The sequence below is a fragment of the Podospora pseudocomata genome, chromosome 7 (genome assembly GCF_035222375.1).
Source record: "Podospora pseudocomata strain CBS 415.72m chromosome 7, whole genome shotgun sequence".
Taxonomy (NCBI): domain Eukaryota; kingdom Fungi; phylum Ascomycota; class Sordariomycetes; order Sordariales; family Podosporaceae; genus Podospora; species Podospora pseudocomata.
This window is the reverse complement of record NC_085891.1, coordinates 2532769-2547898: the sequence shown is the minus strand read 5'-3', so window position 1 is coordinate 2547898 and position 15130 is coordinate 2532769. Positions and strand designations below refer to the sequence as shown.

General features: G+C 52.5%; 4 protein-coding genes across 4 annotated transcripts; 3 read left to right on the top strand and 1 right to left on the bottom strand.

The window, feature by feature from the left end:
• Positions 1-2106: 2106 nt before the first annotated feature.
• On the top strand, positions 2107-4695 carry TPK2_2 (cAMP-dependent protein kinase catalytic subunit; the record flags this gene model as incomplete). The annotated part of the gene is made up of 4 exons (XM_062893734.1): positions 2107-3048; positions 3106-3734; positions 3796-4091; positions 4135-4695. 3 exons carry the CDS (start codon positions 2107-2109, stop codon positions 3821-3823), a joined length of 1599 nt encoding a protein of 532 aa, XP_062739573.1. The 3' UTR covers positions 3824-4091; positions 4135-4695.
• A 274-nt stretch (positions 4696-4969) lies between these two features.
• QC762_708880 (uncharacterized protein) lies at positions 4970-7470 on the top strand. The gene is made up of 4 exons (XM_062893733.1): positions 4970-5557; positions 5618-5701; positions 5764-6660; positions 6730-7470. Exons 1-4 carry the CDS (start codon positions 5471-5473, stop codon positions 7207-7209), a joined length of 1548 nt encoding a protein of 515 aa, XP_062739572.1. The 5' UTR covers positions 4970-5470; the 3' UTR covers positions 7210-7470.
• MRH4 (RNA helicase) lies at positions 7464-9326 on the bottom strand (the record flags this gene model as incomplete). The annotated part of the gene is made up of 1 exon (XM_062893732.1): positions 7464-9326. The coding sequence occupies one exon, from the start codon at positions 9324-9326 to the stop codon at positions 7464-7466; it is 1863 nt and encodes a 620-aa protein (XP_062739571.1).
• A 585-nt stretch (positions 9327-9911) lies between these two features.
• On the top strand, positions 9912-13895 carry QC762_708860 (uncharacterized protein). The gene is given in 9 exon segments (XM_062893731.1): positions 9912-11097; positions 11156-11860; positions 11919-12331; positions 12389-12524; positions 12577-12601; positions 12657-12722; positions 12996-13171; positions 13225-13737; positions 13750-13895. The coding sequence occupies 8 exon segments, from the start codon at positions 10919-10921 to the stop codon at positions 13406-13408; spliced, it is 1884 nt and encodes a 627-aa protein (XP_062739570.1). The 5' UTR covers positions 9912-10918; the 3' UTR covers positions 13409-13737; positions 13750-13895.
• The last annotated feature ends 1235 nt before the right edge of the window (positions 13896-15130 follow it).

Genomic DNA, 15130 nt, shown 5'->3' with positions numbered 1-15130 from the left:
ATAGGGTTTCAATGGATGTCCAGCGAACACAGCAGTTTTTCGGTGCTGAAACCATAAGACAGTTATGGAGGTTCGAGTCCAAGACGGGATGCCCATTTTCAAGACCCTCGGACTAGGTGCTCGTATACTTGGTGCGCCGGTGAGGTCGAGCGAGTCGCTGTAGGACTTGACTTGGGCGGGAAGGCGCATAGGTTTCCATGTGTATTTCTTGACATTTGCACTCCCTTGAGAGGAAGCAGAACTTTAAACAGGGGGTGAACTCCGTATTCATATCAACTCCATCGGACCATTTAACCCGTGTTTTCATACGGCTCGTTGAAGTCCCACCGCGGATCTTTAACAAGTTTAGACACCAGCGACGACACACCCACGAATTCAGGCCCGAAGCTAGGATAAGAGCGGGGATGTGGTATTAATTGCGCGATGACGATGCTTTGACAGGGAGCAGCTGAAGACGCCAACCAGGCCAATCCCTGTGCTTGCTGTGCCCCGCCATCACAGGGCGAGACACGTCAAGCTGCAAAAGGAGATGCTTCACTTCAGCTTCACGTTGAATACCAAGTGCAGAATGGGGGTACAAGGTACTGCACCAAGTGCCAAGATATAAAAGCTACTGTGAGAGAAATTGACATGGGGCTTTGGTTCAGGCGCGGGGTTAGGTATAACCTCCCATCAGAGAGAAAAAGGGGGGGGGTGGAGGGGTGGTAAGTTGTCTTTCTCCTATGGCATGGCCGTGTTGGGAACTGGGACAAAGAAAAAGAGGGCTCGGCTACCACTTGGCTGCCCCGTACCTTACACTGGACACCACACGCTACCGTGACGTTCTCAGCAAGCGACGGCGCAGTCTTTTTGCAAGAACCACTCAGCAGCCTTTCAAACCCCAGGTGCCAGCTCCTTACCGGGCTGCCCAGAGCAAGGAGGAACGAGCGATGTGGTGCGTGGGTCCACTCATCCCTCCAACAGACAAGACAGACAGACAGCCAGGAGCAGACAGAATGGACAATCACTCAATGATGGAATTCTCCTCCCGTCCCTCACCACACACCTAGAATCCTAGAATCCTGGACTCTCCTCTTTTCCAGTCCGACACCTATCGACCATTAGTTCTACAGTCTTTGGAGATATCAACTTCCTATATCCGCGCACAGACACGGATTCAGATACTACACACGTAGCCGTTATTGTTGGCTTCTTTTTTAAGCAGCTCCCCCTCCTTCGCCTCTCTCCCCCCTCTCCTCCCTTCCAACATCAGCCGCCCCCTCCTCTACCCCCCCATTGAAGGCGTCGCTCGGCCTGTTGCTCGAGTCCCTAGCTCTGTGTGGCATCTGTTTCCGGAATTGAACGGCTGCAATTGTTGAGTCGCTCACTCTACACCGTGCGCTGTTAGGCCATTGCAACTAGACGAGAAGCAGAGCTGCCGCCGCTCGAGTGACAGCTTCAAATAAACCGTCGACGGGCCCCCACCATCGTCTGGTTAGCAAAAAGCCTCGAAGGAAAAAAAGCAATCCCATAAGGGATCTAGTCAAGGGTAAGGTGAGTTTCTCCTCCTCCTCCTCCTCCACATCTCAACCACACAAGGCCCGGTTCCAGTGACGTTTTTCTTTGTGCTGGGCTGCGATGCTTGGCTGCGAGCACATAGTTGGTGGTGCCGCAATATCATCACATTGCACGGGGTGTCCGTCCGGATCCATCTCCTGTCCCCACCAAAGCCAGCTTTCGTCACAACAATTTCTTAGGCCTACAATTTTCGGCCGTTTGTTGATTTTGGGCCTTCTCCTATTTTGGACTAACAATTGAAGCTTTTTGGTGCAGACTGCTCCCCTTTTTAACGGCGCGCGATTCCGATTCTGCAGTTTGCCCGGACCGCATCGGAGCAAGCTTCCCACTCTTCGGTTTCCCTGCTTGAAACTCGGTGTCACGTCGCCGACCGACCGCCGAACAAACCCCCTCCGAACGAACACCGATTGCTTATTGGCTCGCCATTTGATTGCTTCGCAGCTACAGCCTCTTGGTGTTTTGCTCTCTCCCGGCATCCCGTCGTCGCTCTGCCCCAATCAGACAGTCCAAAGGCCTCTGCTGGCCTGGCCTCGTTGCAGAACGTCCTTGATGCCTTTAGGTGAGGCCATCGGTAACCTCCTCAAGAAGAAGCGGACCAAAGAGGGCAACCAGGACTCTTCAACGCACAGCAACCCCGCGAGCCCTGTGACACCCACCACAGCCAAGAGCCTCGAGCACCCTACCCTGCCGCTTGCGCCTTCGCAACCGGTGGCTGCGTCATCACAACCTGCTTCCACTGCCACCGCACACCCAGGGCCGGCCGAAGCGTCGGCCGAACCGCCAGTCACCATGAACACCAACAACCCACACACACAGGGTTTCTCTGCTCCCCAGCATACACCTTCACCAGGGACCGAGAACCATCAAAACATCCCACGCATCTCGAATCTCATAAACTACCCACAACAGCATGATGGACCGGCTGGTGGGTACCAACAGCATATGGGAGCTCCCGCTCCTCAGTACACCACACATCCACCCAGCACAGGAATGCCCGGGCAGCAGCAGTTGCCATTGCCACAGCAACCTCAACCTCAACAACAACAACAACAACAATATCCGCAGCAACAGCAGCAGCATGGTATGCTTCACCAACAACAGCCACACCAGCCACTGCCCCAGCAGCAACCACAACAGCAAGTACAACAAGTGCAACAAAACACGGCAGAACAACCACGCGTCACCAAGGGAAAGTATTCTTTGAACGACTTTGATTTTAGGCGGACCCTGGGAACTGGCAGTTTCGGCCGAGTCCACCTGGTGCAGTCACGCCACAACCAACGGTTTTATGCCGTCAAGGTGCTGAAGAAGCAGCAAGTGGTCAAGATGAAGCAAATTGAGCACACCAATGACGAAAGAAAAATGCTGGCCGAGGTCAAGCACCCGTTCTTGATCACTCTTTGGGGTACTTTTCAAGATTCAAAGAATCTGTACATGGTGATGGACTTTGTGGAAGGAGGAGAGTTATTTTCTCTGCTGAGAAAATCAGGGGTAAGTTTTTGAGCTGAAAAGGGGGTTGAGGCTGGTTTGGATATTGACTCTTGGCAGCGTTTCCCAAACCCCGTGGCCAAGTTTTATGCGGCCGAAGTGACGCTGGCACTCGAGTACCTGCACGCTCGCAACATTATCTACCGGGATTTGAAGCCCGAAAACCTTTTGCTGGACCGCCATGGGCACATCAAGATTACAGACTTTGGATTTGCCAAGCGCGTGCCGGACAAGACGTGGACGTTGTGCGGGACGCCCGACTACCTTGCTCCCGAGGTTGTCAGCAACAAGGGGTACAACAAGTCTGTTGACTGGTGGTCGCTGGGGATCTTGATTTACGAGATGCTCTGCGGGTATACTCCATTTTGGGACAGCGGCTCTCCCATGAAGATATACGAAAACATCCTCAAGGGCAGGATCAAGTACCCGGCCTACCTGAACCCGGACGCGCAGGACCTCTTGGAACGGCTGATCACGCCGGACCTTAGCAAGCGGCTGGGCAACTTGTACCAGGGGTCGCAGGACGTGAAGAACCACATTTGGTTTCAAGAGGTGACGTGGGACAGGCTGGCCAGGAAGGACATTGACGCGCCGTACTCGCCTCCGGTGAAGCCGGGGGCGGGGGATGCGAGCCAGTTTGATCGGTATGCGGAGGAGCAGGAGAAGTATGGGCAGACGGGGCCTGATCCGTAAGTTTTTCGTCTTGAGTGAGAGAGATGAGTGCTAATGATGATGATGATGATGATGTAGACATGGGTCTTTGTTCCCGGATTTCTAGATGTGTTCTAGATTTTTTTGGGGAATGGTTTAAATGGTGGAAGTGGGATTTTTGTATACTTGGTACACAATAGCGCGCGCGCATACACACACACACAGGGGACACAAAAGAGGTGCAGGCGGCTGTATGAGATGGACATACATACGCAGAGTAGGGCGAAACGGAAGATCTACTGGTTTCTCTTTTTTTTCTCTTTTGGTCGACCGGAGCGATTTGGGCTTTGTGGATTTGGGTTGCATTTGAGATGGATTAGGGTGAGAGGGGGGTGGTTTTTGTTGTTTTTGATACAAGGAAAATGTGAAAGGGGATGGGAGGGGGTTGGTTTTACTATGGGAAGAGGCGGGGGTGGGCGGCTGTGTGTGAAAAAGGTAATAATTGAGAATGGGATGGATGGTTTGTAAGAATGAGGGTAGGGTTATAAGTGTATTGCAGTTTAGGGGGTAGGGAGTGAAGGATGGTTATGCAAACAAAAAAAAAGGGTTTCCTGGATAGTGTTAGGGATGTTGTAGTGGGGGGAGGGAGATCACGGCCTGTTTTGAAAGGCTGAGGGTTGAATCGAGGGGTTGAATCAAATTATTTGAAGTGTGTTATGTGAAGTCGGAAGTGAGAGTGAGAGTGAGATTGGAGTGCGAGGGTGAGATGGTGATGCCAGCCTCTGACAATTGTAAATCGAGAGGGTTTGTATGGTTGAAGAAGGAATATGACCCCTGTTAAGTCATGAAAGCGGGAGCTAAACGGTTTGGGGTTGATTATGGGGGCTGGAGGACAGGGGTGCGGGGGTTGGGGAAGCTTCTTTTTACTTCAAAAGTGAAGATGTTCACACCTTGAGAGAAAACAAAAACCCAGCGAAAAGAGAAGGAGGTGTGCCCCCCAACGATCGCCTACATCATCATGGAACGCAGCGGCGTCGAGAAGATGATGCATAACAGATGCCGGTGTATGTACGGTTTGATAAGATTGAATTGAAAAAGGTATAGTGTTGCCTTTTCCGACCAATCCACCACCTCAGCCACCTCCGATTTTTGGTGGTTTGCGGCCCCGCATCGGACACAACATGGAGCCTCTCTTGGAGTTGCTTGTCTGTGAAACCATAGATAGGTAGGACAGGGGATGGGGATGGGGATGGGATGGGGATGGGAGGAGCAAGGGGGGGTTGTTGGACAGCTCATCACTCATCACTGAATCGGGAGGAGTACAAAATATGAGGTGAAAAGGTGAGAGGGGGTGATTGGGCAGTTTACCGATTGGCTGCCCAGATAGAGTGTTCGGTCTGTCTTGGATGCAGCTTGAGCTTGGTTATGTGAGGTGCTTCGAGGTGCATTTTGGCGGCCTGGCTTGCCTGCCACCGTCGGTATTACATGGGGTCGAGTGGCTGCTGGGGGGTGGAGAAGTGCTTATCCCGACCTTTTTGTTTATTTTATTTTTTTAATCAAAATGATTATCTGAACTTTTACCTGTAATAAATCTTTGAACGCCTGACACGACTTTCTTTTGGAGTTTGACGTTGTTTTTTTGGTTGAGGGGGAAAAAAAAAGAAGTGGATATGACGAAGAGCGGTCAACATTACTACACACAGCGATAGAAGACAAACGGGGACGGAGGACGGCAAGTGAGGAAGAGGAAAAGGAAAAAAAAACAAGACGAGATATGGATGATTACATGTTCAAGAGCTATGTCGCCGACTGCAAGGTTGCGCAAGAGGCGACGAGTTATCTGGAGATTTTCAACTACTCGGTATGTTTCCCTCTCAATCTCTCATGAAGGGCCGGTTGAAAGCTGATATGGGAAAACCAGGACCCAACCCTCAGCACGGTAGAAGAACACCGCTTCCGACTAGACGAGCTACCAGATGAATTTGGGAACTTCTGCCATCGCCGGGTAATTTTCTCTTCGCCCCCATCACCACCGCCGTGATCTTAACTAACCCCCATAAAACCCAGGGCGCATTCGCACCCCCCAAACTAAAACCCGGCGTCTCCCTCTTCTCCGGTATCCGCCTCATCCTCCAGCAAAACGCCAAACACCCCGAGACCTTCACCCCCTCCTACATCTCCCTCTCGCACTCAAACTACACCCTCATGGTCCGGGCCCTCAAGCTCCCCTTTCGAGGAATCGAATCGACCTCGGTCGTGGGACCCTTCTTCTGGTGCGCCCTCGACCCCGACGTCGACCCTTCTTCTTCCTCCACCCCGCCGAACCTGCAGCTCATCTTCCGCAAAAGCGACGTCCGAAAAAAGGGCCTGACCCGCGGCTGGGAGCTGATGCTGTCGCACGACTTTTCCACGGGCATCACGACCGGTTTTGCCAAAGGAACGCCGAGCAGCGACATGGTCACTGCCATCAAGCATCTGAAGGAGTGCGCCGGGCAGGTTTTGCATCCTTTCCTGCTCCCGATCATTGTTCTGTCTCATGACTTGAGCGCAAAGAATGATCAGAAGCAGAGGGATGCGAGGGAGTGGTTGAGGAAGCTGGAGCACGCGGTTAGCATGAGGAATGAGGTCTTGGAGGAGGAGGCGCAGTATATAAAGGATAACATGGTTGATCTGGACCAGATCAACCGGGATCTGGTCGAGTGTCACTCGCAGGTGCTGTGGAAGAGGCCGCAGGCGTATTTGGAGATTGTGAGGGTTATGAAGGAGGGGATGGCCGAGTTTTGGGCGATTGTGGATGGGATGATGGACAGTGATGGAGGGGGGAGTAGGTATAGGGTGGGAGGGGAGACGGGAAAGGTGCACAGGAGTATGCTGGCGAGGTTGGAGTTTTATCGGGCAAAGCTGAATGGGATCGAGAACTACGCTCATACTACGCTGGAGAGGTTGGGGATTCAGAGGGCGGCGGTTCGTTACCACCCTGTTTTATCGCGATGTTGTTTCGGGGGGTTTTGCTGACTGAGATGTTGCAAACAGCTCTACAACATCATCGCCCAGAAAGAGTCAAAGCTCTCCCTCAAGATGGCCGGGGAACAGCGCCGCCTCGCCCACAACGCCAAACGCGATTCCTCCTCGATGAAGACCCTCTCCCTGCTTGGCGCGATATTCCTCCCGGCAACCTACCTCGCTTCGGTGTTCAGCATGACATTCTTTGACTTCAACGACAACAACAATCACTCCCGCAACAACGGGCCCGTCTCCAGCGGTGGCGGTGGCGAAGAAAGAGAGAACCAGGTCGTGTCCCCGGATTTATGGATTTATTTCGTCATTACTGTTCCATTGACGCTGCTGATTGTCCTGATCTGGAGGATATGGGACAAGCGCCGAGACAAAAAGTACGAAGCCGAAGACGCAGACATCGAGAAGGGGATCGAGGCAATGGAGCAGCAGATCATGACGGCCATGAGGAAGAGGACGCTGAGCAAGGTTAGGACGTGGGAGGTCGGGAAGTTTTAGGAGGAGGAAGTGGTTGCTCATGATGGACGAAAAATCACGACTTGGTATGATTTACGATCACGACCGTATACGAGATTGATGAAGAAAAAGAAAAAAAAGTTGGATACCATTCGGATTCTGCTGGCTGGACAGCACCGTTGGTTCAAAAGAGGACCGAAAGATATGCTCAAAATAAAAACGCCATCTAATGCAGCAGGTATCTCTATAATACACTTCAAAGTACATTCCGACGTCTCCATCATGCAAACACCCTTCTAAATCAGGGCCTGTCCCATATACATGCTCTCCTTCACCTCCGCCACTACATCTCTCCTGTCATTCTTCCCCACCAGCACGATACCCCTTCCTCTCCTCCCCATTCTGCCCGCTCTGCCCAAGCGATGGATGAAATCGATCGTGGTGTGCGGCACATCATACAGCACCACATGCCTCACCGCCAGGGTGTCGATACCTCTCGACGCCAGATCCGTGGCGACAATCACCTTGGTGTTGGGCAAATGTCTCCTGCTCTTGACAAGCTGAGCCCTCTTCTCTGATTCCTCCTTGGTAATCCTGAGGGGCTCGTTGCTGGTGAATGTGGCGAGAGCCTCCGCCTGGCGCTGGTCAGACGTGTCTCTGTGCAGCGCTACCGCATCGATACCCTTGCTGATGAGGTAGTCCGTGACCTCTTGTGTGCTGTCACGCTCGTTGACAAAGACCATGATGCGCTTGACGTCGATTTCACCTGGACCACCAGGGCCGTCGTGAGAGGCGGCGTCCTTGCCGATGGACCAGATGGCATCGGCGCAGGCGAGAAGCTTGTTGTTTCTGTATGGGTCTTTGGACACATCAATCACACCGAGTTGGACACGACGGGGGATAGCATGGAGGTTAGGAGTGACAATGCGTTGGATGTTGGGGAAATGGGCATCCAAGTAGTTGTCGAGGCGACGAGGGATGGTGGCCGAGCAGAGAACCATTTGCTTGAGCGAAGGCAGCGAGCGATCCACAATCTTTCCGGTCTCGGGGGAGAAAGACCGATCAAACAGAGAGTCAGCCTCGTCAATGACGAGGTGGTGAACCCGAGAAAGGATGTTGGGGTCCCTTTCCGCGATCTTGGCGAGAATGTGAGGAGTAGAGATGATCATATCGATCCCGCCATGGCTGTACAAGTTGCGTTGGATCTTGGCGGGATTGTAGTTGGCCGAAAGAGGGCGGACCTTGAACTTGGCCACGTGGGAGATGGACTTCGCAACCTTGTAGACTTGCTCAACCAGCTCGGCTGTCGGCACCAGTACGATGGCGCGGGGGCGAGCAGTATTAGGATGTGGTTCAAACTTCTCGATCCACTCGGATACCGGCGCACCGTTGCGGTGTTCTCTTTCGACTTGGAGACGTTCGTTGTACCTGGTGACGTTCTCATCCTCGGCCTCCTGTTTCCGAAGGTGGTGAATTGTTGGCAAAAGATACGCCAGCGTTTTGCCAGAACCGGTCTCGGCGGCCAACAAGAACTCCTCCCTCTGTAAAGCATCCTTGGACCTCCTCCTTATTCTGAGCTCTTTCAGTGGGTTGCCCAACATGGCTGAGATGGCCAGCTTTTGCACTGGTGTTGGCTTGATATCCGTCATGCCCTTCAAAACCTCGTTTGTGACGGCATCCTTCACGTCTTGCCTGAGGTCAAACTGGTCAAACGATTCGATCTCGGTAAGTCGTGCTTTGACGGCCTGTCGTAGAGAATAGGGTACAGTAGATAGGGCGCGCTGCATCTTCAACGCCTTGAAATCTCGCTCCTTGCCGCCCCTCCTGTCATCCTTGCCGTTCCCATCGTCGCGGCCACGAGTTGAGGCAAACTTCGCAGGGGATCGAGTGCGGTCGATGTTGGCTACTGTTCGGTTCATGCCGGCCCAAGGGCCGTCTGGTTTGTTTCGAGGTTTTTTGGGGGCATCACCTTTCCCAGGCGGTGATGAGGGGCCACGGGCGACTCTGTCAGAGAGCACCATGCGGGACGGCCGCTCCGGTCGCCTTGTCGCAAAGGTTCTCTGGCCCAGCCATGGCTGGGCTGGCTCCAAAAGAGCTCTGGTAGGTGTTGACGCCGACCGGCAGATCAGGCAGACGGATTCCCGTGCTCTCTTCCACATTGTCGAAAAAACTGCGGTCACAAATGCTGGTTTGCTGCAGGGTCCTACTCTCACGTTGCCCAAAAATTTGGGAGAATGCTGGATCGCACTGATTCTGCCATTTTCTACCGCTCTCACCCCTGTCCCTGGCTGCCGCCAGCAAGCGTCTGGCGTCTGTGTTTAACGCCAGACGCCGGACTTTGAGAATTACCCCCATTTTCTCAATATTTACACTGTCCCAGTTCAGGCAATCGCGGAAGAGATGGTTTCTCTTTGATTCCTCTTCATGAATTTCTGGTGGTTCAGTATGCTATGCTTCACCTGACTTCCAAATGTTCACCTCGCCACTTGGCACTCGCCGAGGCCTGTGTCCCTCGTGAAGGTGCGGGGTAAAATCGTGCAAGACTTGGTTGAAGATCTGGTTACAAACTGCAACCGATCTCCAACCATCACCTGGCGGTTTCCCAACGTTGGAGGCTTGCATGTTATCTTAATAAACGGACGGCTGAGGGAGCTGATAACGTGTGACTGGCTGGAGCCGGTGAACATGGCTAAGGTTGCATGCATATTGTGGGGGGGCATGCTGGGCCAGGTGAACAGACTAACGTTGTCCAGCAGCGGGATGAATGGCAGCATAGCCAGCTGTGTTTGCAACGGTAATAACGAGTACAAAGAGGTGAAAATCAAAAGATTGTAGAGTTGCAATTGTCCCCAGAACCCGGGCCAGGCAGGGCAGTTATTCTCAGGAGGAGACATCTCGAAGGCGGTGGAATATCTCCTGTATTATGTATGTCGTCCTTGTTCGGCAGGAGCATGTGCCGCAGCCGCTATCACTCGGGGTCATTGGCCAATGACAGCACAAGCAAAGTGGTAACCGTCCTCTTGGCCGACCTCGCTCGATAAGATGATAAGCCGAGCTTTGTCAAACTTCGCGTCATAGCTTGGTGCTTCAGAGACACCAGCACAAGAGAGAGGAGGGTGGGCGGGGAAGAGGTTGGAAAGAGATTGACTGCCATGGGATCCCAGGTTGGAGTCTCGCTGAGAGCTGGGTGATCTGCCGCCTTGAAGGACCGGATGCTCCACAGTGGGAACAGCACTAACACAGCACTTGCAGAACTGGGAGTTGCCTTTTGTCATGCAAGCAAGCTTGTCGATGATGTCGTCCCCAGCCCATGTGCCATAGCCGCCCTGGAACACTCTCGAATTCCTCCCAGCAGCAGGTCGCACAACCGTTTATTCTCTCCTCCCAGTCCTGCCAAAGCCGTTTGTGATCGTTGAACCTCCAACGTTGCCCGATCGTCCACGGTCTCGTCGCTACGCCCTAGCATCCATCACCACACCCCACCATCTCCACCGAGCCCACCTGTAAACTGAATCGTCCCCGGGCCAGACCCTGCTTTGCGGGCGCGTTGGTGACATCCCCCGCGACGGCTTGCGAAAACACACACACACCACCAGCCCACGAGTTTTTCGCTTGCTTGACTTGTCTGTTTCTCTCTGTGTGTCTCTGAAATCTCTTTTTCCTTTCCTTTGTTGTGACGTCCCAACTGAAGGCTGTCCAAAGACCAAGGCATACCTGAATCTGGAGCCTCGAGCGCCTCCCGCAAGACCAGATGGCCTCGAGAAATAACCCCACCACCTGGGACCAGTATGAGCGCGGCGGAATGTCACGAACCGGCAGTGTTTCTTCGATAGGGAACAGGAGTGTACAGTTTGAAAACGAGTCTCTCCTAGGAAGGAGTGTGGACTCCAACCAGGACGATGGCGAGTGGCCACACCTGAGACGGAGGAGGTGCGTTGCACGATCACGCGAGCTACCTACGGCTGAAATATTGACTTGGCAATCACAGATCCTCCATCACCAACCGCCTGACTGCCCTGACAGACATCGGCGGTGTCAACAGTATCCGTTCCTTCACCCGCAGTTGGCAGCGTGCGGCCGGTTTCAGTGAAGTTATCCCCCAACGACCCTCGTTCGTCTTTGCGCCAGACCAAGCCCACCAGCCGATTCAGTATGGCCGAAGTCCCATCGACACGGCCGAACAAGGCTCCGCCGAGAGGACCTCCCTGCTCCACGAGCACTTCCAGGCCGCTGCCAACCAACAAAGTCTCGCTGACCAGCCCATCAGGGAGGAAAGGGAAAGCCCCGAGCCAGGCGCGAGCTTCTCTCCAGGCCGCCAGGTCGCTGCCGCTGACTACCGTGAACGGGAGGCGAAGGCCCTCGAGCAGGAACTAGGGGGACCATTGTTCCGGACTGGCAGTCATCAGTCGATGTCGGGCACTTCGATCTTTGCCATTCCTCCTCATCTAGCGACGCCCTCGATTGTGGGAAGCTACGGATCTAACATCGACTATGGCACAATACGGTCCAATGTCAGCAGGGCGTCCATGGCCGAGGCGGCTGCGCTTTGGCAGCAGCAGCAGGAGAGCGGTGCCAATGTTCCAGATGACGAAATTGCCCCTATTTTGGTCAAGGAGGTGGAGCAGGATGGCAAGATTGTTCTGGCTGTCGAGGGTCAGTCTACGCTGCCCCAGACTGTGTTCAATTCGACCAAGTAAGTGCCACTGCCTGCTTTCCGTGTTCAGTCTGGTGAGTGTACTGACGTTCCGAAGCGTCTTGATCGGCGTTGGTCTCCTGAGCTTGCCCATGGGTATCAAGTATGCCGGTTGGATCATAGGCATGGTGGCCTTGTTCCTATGCGCTGCAGTAACGGCTTATACGGCCAAACTCCTCGCAAAGTGTATGGATCTGGACCCCAGCCTGATCACCTTTTCCGACCTGGCCTTCATCTCTTTCGGACGCAATGCGCGAATAGCGACCAGTGTGCTTTTTACGCTCGAGCTTCTCGCTGCATGTGTTGCGCTGATTGTGTTGTTTGCTGACTCTCTTGATCTGCTGTTTCCCGGGTTCTTGTCTGTAAATGGGTGGAAAGTGTTTTGCGCCGCGATACTGATACCTCTGAACTTTATGCCACTGCGGCTGCTGAGTTTTACGAGTATTCTTGGTATCTTTTCCTGTCTCAGCAGTAAGTCTTGTGAAATGTTGGTTCGCGTGGGCATTAGATGCTGACATGGTCGTTTAGTTGTGCTCATCTTGTTGCTCGACGGGTTCTTGAAGCCAACTACACCTGGTTCCCTCATTGAGCCGGCAAAGACCTACCTTCTCCCTGAGAACTGGTTGACTTTGCCGCTGTCTTTCGGGCTGCTCATGTCTCCTTGGTGAGCCGACATCGACTCCCGCTCAGAACCACACATTGCTAACTGATCATAGGGGCGGGCACAGTGTGTTTCCAAATGTAAGCGATCGACATATCGACAGGTTTCGTGGGAAGAAAAAACTGACAAGACGAGATCTATCGTGACATGAGACATCCCTACAAGTACGCCAAGGCGCTCAAGTATTCCTTCTCATTCACCGTAAGTGTCGTGTGAATGCCCTTCCATAACCAGTGGTTGCTAACATTAGCTTAGTACATTCTTGACGCCGTCACTGCCGTTGCCGGTCTCCTGATGTTTGGCGACGACGTCCGCGACGAGATCACTTCCAATCTCTTGATGGAAGCCAGCTACCCGCGAGTGCTCACCGTGTTCATGACCTTCTTCGTGGCCATCATCCCTCTCACCAAGATCCCCCTGAATGCTCGCCCTATCGTGTCGACGATCGAGGTCCTGTTCGGCCTGAACACTCAGACCGTTGCCGACAATGCTGGTTTCATTGGGAGGTCGATGTATTTCCGTGGGGTGATGAAGGTGGTCGTCCGTGTCGTGGTCATCATTGTGTTCTTGGTCATTGCGATTCTCTTCCCGGCCTTTGATAGCATCATGGCCTTCATGGGGAGCGCTTTGTGCTTCACCATTTGCGTGACGTAAGTTTCACTATCACCTACGGCTTTCTGGTATCACACTGACCATTCTCCAGCTTGCCATTGGCCTTTTACCTGAAGCTCTTCGCGAGTGAGATTCAGAGCAAGGAGAGAATCGCAGTCATGAGCATGATGATTCTGTCGACGATTCTAAGTGTCATCGGAACTATCTGGGCCTTTTTGCCCAAGAGCTGGATTGGTGCCGAGAAGGTTGCTGCTGACCCCACCTACTTTCAGTGATGGGTCATGATGTATATTGGTGTTTGATGGTTGAAGGTTGTGGTGCATGGATTTATACCCAGGTTGAGGAATGGATGGAAAGGTTGCGAAAAAGATGGACAATGAAGTTGATGATGCTGGCTGAGGCACGATTAATGAATCGTTGGGACATGCAACACACGCGCGCCACGACATATGTGGTGTATGATGGGATGAACTGCGGTCGTCTTTTTCTTGTCTTGTTATTTACTGACGCCTGTTTTGTATCATCATTGTGTACTGTTGGTTTTTGATTTGTCACATAGCGTTTCTGTTTTTTTTTTCTTGCGGTTTGCTGTGAGCATATACATGTATGCATACACGGAGGAACATGGTAATGAGCATATATTGGCAGTAATTGAATCCTTAAAGCTGTTGATTGTAGATGTAATGTGCTATATTCTCTCAGGGAGGCTACAATGCTTCGACAAGCTGTGGACTGTATTTCCGTTTTGGAGTCATTGAAGGCATCATTTGGACACTATAACTTTGTGTGTCCACTGATATCTTCAATATGGCGGTGGTGTTACAATCATGTCAAGCGTATCACTGACTATTTATCCCACCAAGATTCGCTCACCACGGCCAGTCACGCCATGTGACTTTTTGCAAGAACGGGATAACGGTGGTATGCGTTACCTGGTACAACAGTCATTGTGTTAAACACACGAGTTGTCTCGCATGCTTTTTCCCACTCACGGACGGGTGTGGTACCTGACTGCCTTGCCTGTGATACCTCTCTCACCGGTTTGAATACTTTCCTCGGGGACAAATCTCTCTGATGACTGAAATGTCCCCTCAGACACACCACATACACACACACACACTCACACACATGCCAGCTCTCGCCGTCTAAAATCAGCTTGAAGTTTGTTCTGCCCCGAGAGCGCGAGCGAGCGAGAGAGAGAGAGTGTGTGTGTGTGTGTGTGAGAGAGAGAGAGAGAGAGAGAGAAAGAGAGAGAGAGAGAAAGAGAGAGAGAGAGAAAGAGAGAGAGAGAGAAAGAGAGAGAGAGAGAAAGAGAGAGAGAGAAAGAGAGAGAGAGAGAAAGAGAGAGAGAGAGAAAGAGAGAGAGAGAGAAAGAGAGAGAGAGAGAAAGAGAGAGAGAGAGAAAGAGAGAGAGTGTGTGTGTGGGTGGGTGGGTGGATGGGGATGCATTATGTCGAGAAATTGGCGTAGAGAGCAGCCATCAAACTACAAAGCGTCCAAGAAGCCGACTATTAACCCAAGAGTTTAAAAAGCAAGGGTTATAATACTAACATGAGGCGTCTTCGGACTTACCCCCCCAAAAAATGTATAGGTAGGCAGGTATGGATAACCCTCACCCAACGCCTCACTCGATCTTCGTTCCACGACATCTGCCTGTCTTAGTCTTGTATCCATCCCATCCGCTCCCTGTCTTATACCCTGTCATCACACACACACACACACACACACACAGAGCCCTGTCCCACCCACCACTCCTCTACTAACCGTCCCGTCAACAGCAAAGTGACAGGTCTCACAAAGAACGGAGATAATCAGCCCAGACGGCCTTGACAGGCCCGTGGGCTGAGAGACCAAGTCTCAGACCACCAAAATCAACACATCAGGCCCCCATTTACCTATCGTGTCATACACACAAGACTCACGAGAAATGAATCAACTCAATCAAGTAATCAGTCATCAAGGCATCAAGTCAAGTCACAACGCAAAAGAGTCAAAGA

Coding starts and splice junctions, on each gene's coding strand:
- QC762_708860 (XM_062893731.1), top strand. CDS start 10,919: ATGGCCTCGAGAAATAACCCCACCACCTGGGACCAGTATGAGCGCGGC. Junction 12,332..12,388: donor TATCTTTTCCTGTCTCAGCA/GTAAGTCTTGTG, acceptor ATGGTCGTTTAG/TTGTGCTCATCTTGTTGCTC. Junction 12,602..12,656: donor GGCACAGTGTGTTTCCAAAT/GTAAGCGATCGA, acceptor TGACAAGACGAG/ATCTATCGTGACATGAGACA.
- QC762_708880 (XM_062893733.1), top strand. CDS start 5,471: ATGGATGATTACATGTTCAAGAGCTATGTCGCCGACTGCAAGGTTGCG. Junction 5,558..5,617: donor TGGAGATTTTCAACTACTCG/GTATGTTTCCCT, acceptor TGGGAAAACCAG/GACCCAACCCTCAGCACGGT. Junction 5,702..5,763: donor GGAACTTCTGCCATCGCCGG/GTAATTTTCTCT, acceptor CATAAAACCCAG/GGCGCATTCGCACCCCCCAA.